Source organism: Monopterus albus, unplaced genomic scaffold (genome assembly GCF_001952655.1).
Source record: "Monopterus albus unplaced genomic scaffold, M_albus_1.0 scaffold41.1, whole genome shotgun sequence".
Lineage (NCBI taxonomy): Eukaryota > Metazoa > Chordata > Actinopteri > Synbranchiformes > Synbranchidae > Monopterus > Monopterus albus.
In genome coordinates this window covers 1,221,747-1,225,043 of record NW_018127921.1, presented here as the reverse complement: position 1 = coordinate 1,225,043, position 3,297 = coordinate 1,221,747, and the positions used below count along the sequence as shown (strand labels likewise).

Here is a 3,297-nt window from a genome sequence, read left to right as displayed (position 1 = left end):
TCACTGTCTCCTCTTGCCCATCTCTTTCACTCCCCTTCTCCAGCGTTTCACCTGCAGGGAGATGATTAGCTCCCTCTCGTCCTGACCATCCCGCATTTGTGCATGTGCTGAATTCTATTATTGTACTTTAATCTGTAGAGTAACATGCTACAATCAGTGTTACAAACCAACCACTCTTTTTGTGGCACCCCTCGCTCTCTGTAACACACGCACACTTACTGGCATCCATACAGTTTGATATGTGGCCCAAAGCAAAGCACTTCTCCCTGATGAGACTCGTGCCCTCTGTTTCTCCTGGGGAGCCATAAGAGAACTAACCTTGATGCAGCATAAAAAAGATATAACTTGCTTACACACACATACACACACAAGTGAATTGCAGTGTTTGTGAGCAACCCATTCAGTACATTAGCTCCCAAGCTTGTGACACTATCACCAGCTCTTCATTGCTCATCTGTAATCTCAGTCCGTAACCAAAACCGACTGTCATTACCCTAAAGTGTCTTAAGGAGTCAGTTTGGCTTTCAAAAGTATATGGACGCACAGGAACACACACATGAAGGACAAGCCCTGACTTGTCCAGTTTCTTGATATGTTTGAATGATTTTTGGTTGCTTTCATTATTCTGGTATTTTCACTGATATGGGACAAAATCAGTCATTCAAGCAATGTGTCAGGGAATGGATCTTAAGTGAATGGATAAAAATAATTTCAGAACATTTATCTACTGGACCTCTCAAGGACATTGCAAAGCAGAGTCCTGTATTGGTCCAATTTTGAAAACCTGCCCCGCAACTGCAAAGCTCCATATCGAACCCAACCCATTCGATACGGAACCCCAACCCAAAGTTATTTTCTAAATGAAGTCCAGACCTGACCCAACGCATTGACACAAGACCCATGACCCGACCCGAACCTCTGTTTATCCACAATCTTGTATTCACCACTAGCTATTTTTGCTTTTAGGTTATCCAGTTTAGCACACTAATGCCTAGCCGGCATTGATGTCTGAGTGACATCCTATTAGCTGGATGCGAGTTGACGGGTCAAACGCTGTGCCATAGGCCTTAACAATGAATGTATCAGTTATTTAGGCTTGATAAAATTATACTGGATTAGGTTTTTAAAAGTAGCTGCACCTTTACATTACATTTTTTATTTTACTCACTGCCCACCTGCATTGTCTATATTCTGCCTGTACTCATGAAGTAATATAAACTTCTTTTTTTTTTTCCACTCGTTACACATCATTTTTTGCGGGTACCTGACCCGGTTCAGGACTTCTTCCCATCATTAGTTTGTCATGCACTGTGTCACACTATCTGTTCTCTAATTTGTTTTCTCAAATTACATGAGGAATAATTGCTCCTTGTTTGTATTGCAGCGGTATCTGATATTTGTTGCAGGTCACTGACCTGTCCTTGTCCTCCTGTTTGTGTGTATTGTAGATCTGGGCCAACTATGAGGAGAAACCAGTTGAAGAAGTTGTGCATCTATCAGAGGAGAAGGAGCGTGTGGCCAACTACAGAGCCGTATATGTCACCGAAATCTCCGACACCCTGCACATCTACACCCAGGATGTAGAAACAGGTACATGTACCTTGAGATTAGAAAGCACAAGTGATGATCTGAATTTGAAAAAGTGTGTTCCTGGAAAATTGCTCTATGTAGTTGTCAAGTTTGACAATGGAACACATAGGTAGATCAAATTTGCATTAGTAAAAGTTGAAAGTGCTGTGTAAACATGTTGTATTACTTAATGCTACAGTGACTATTTGTTTGTTATACACACCCACACTAAATCAACAATCTCCCCATACACAAGTGGAAGCAAGGGCTCTCTCACTTTTTATTTCCCTTTAACACCAGACTGACTTTATGTATGACAATTATCTATACCACTCACACATTTACCTCATCCCTTGCTGCAGCATCCCTCCCACCAGCCGGGACAAAACAAAGGATGCCCCACTTCTTATTACTTGTGAATGAAAGGAATAAATCACAGCATCCCCTTTTGTCACCCCTGACGAGGGGAGGAAGGGAAAGGAGAGTTTGAGAATGGAAAAACTAGCAGTCCCTGATATTTCTGCATGGCTACCCCCTCTGACATGCTGTCTGTGTCTGTATAATGTCCTATGTGTGTGTTTATATAACGTGAATGAATGCAGTCATAATACCTCCCCCTATGTTGTTTTGTGCTAGTTAACACTGGCCTTCTCTGCTTCTGTGTGATTGAAATCTGACCATTAAAAATAGCATTTAAATTTGAGCAATGCTGTCCTTGAAACCCTGAATTTTGTAACTGATTATCATTCAGCAACACACAGTTACACTCATACCGTCATTCTCAAACTAGCTAGAACATACAGTATCGGAGGCCTTCATGCCAACATCCCTTCTTTGTCTGCCAGTTTGCGAGTGGGAGCAGGACTGGATGTAGAGGTCTGGCTTCACTGGCGGTTGCTTGTCAGAGGCCATGAAATTGACTTTGGCCACCTCTTAATTTGCCTCACACTCGTTATTTAATTAATTTCCCTTCGTTTACTGCCAATGTGAGCCTGTGCATCATTCACACCATAATAATCAAATCATATTCATGTGTGGAAATTACTGTATTTGGCCCCCAGTTGTTCTTTTAAACACCTCTTACCTTTCCTTTCCTGAAACCTCATTTGTTATCAAGTGACCATAAACAATCTACTATTCATCTTCTTGCCAAAAGCTGTACAGTCAAGTCTAAAGCCCCCACTACTTCAGCTCTACTCAAGTCAGAAGTGATGTATAGCTTTTGTGCATGTTTTTTAGTCATAAATCAAAATTGTATTACTGAGAAATGGGAGATACTGTATGTACAGTGCATGGCACATATTAACCTGAAATCTTAATGCTGTCAGCATAGACGGCAAAATATGGAGTGGAGTTTACAGAATCAGCTTTATCGGCCTACTGTGTTGGACACGTGAGGAATTTCACTGTGGTGCAGTGGCTCTCCATACAGTATGTATGTACAATGTTCTTCCATAAGGCAACAAGTACAGAAAGGCTGAGAGAAAAGAAACAGAACATGTAAACAAGAAAATGCAATGTGCATTAGTTCAATAAAAATAAAGAAAGTCACTTTCGGCTTTTCCCATTTAGGGGTCGCCACAGTGAATTGTCACACTGACGCCGGATGCCCTTCCTGATGCAACCCTGATTTGAATCTGGGGTGCAGTGGCGAGAGCACTGCGCTTAACCACTAGCCTACCAGGGACGGCCATATTAGTTCAATAAAAATAAAGTACTTAAAAAAAA

At 41.5% G+C, this 3,297-nt stretch overlaps 1 protein-coding gene across 2 annotated transcripts in view; it reads left to right on the top strand.

Annotated features, from left to right (window-relative positions):
• Positions 1 to 3,297, top strand: part of snd1 (staphylococcal nuclease and tudor domain containing 1) — a 202,697-nt gene that overhangs the window by 142,939 nt on the left and 56,461 nt on the right. Inside the window, exons 18-19 of one of the 2 annotated variants that reach the window (XM_020599456.1) lie at positions 1,449 to 1,590; positions 1,932 to 2,205. In XM_020599456.1, the coding sequence (XP_020455112.1) occupies positions 1,449 to 1,590; positions 1,932 to 2,059 (270 nt within the window). In that variant the 3' untranslated portion in view covers positions 2,060 to 2,205. Of the gene's footprint in view, positions 1 to 1,448; positions 1,591 to 1,931; positions 2,206 to 3,297 lie in introns of those variants that run through there. The other variant, XM_020599455.1, reaches the window with a different exon arrangement.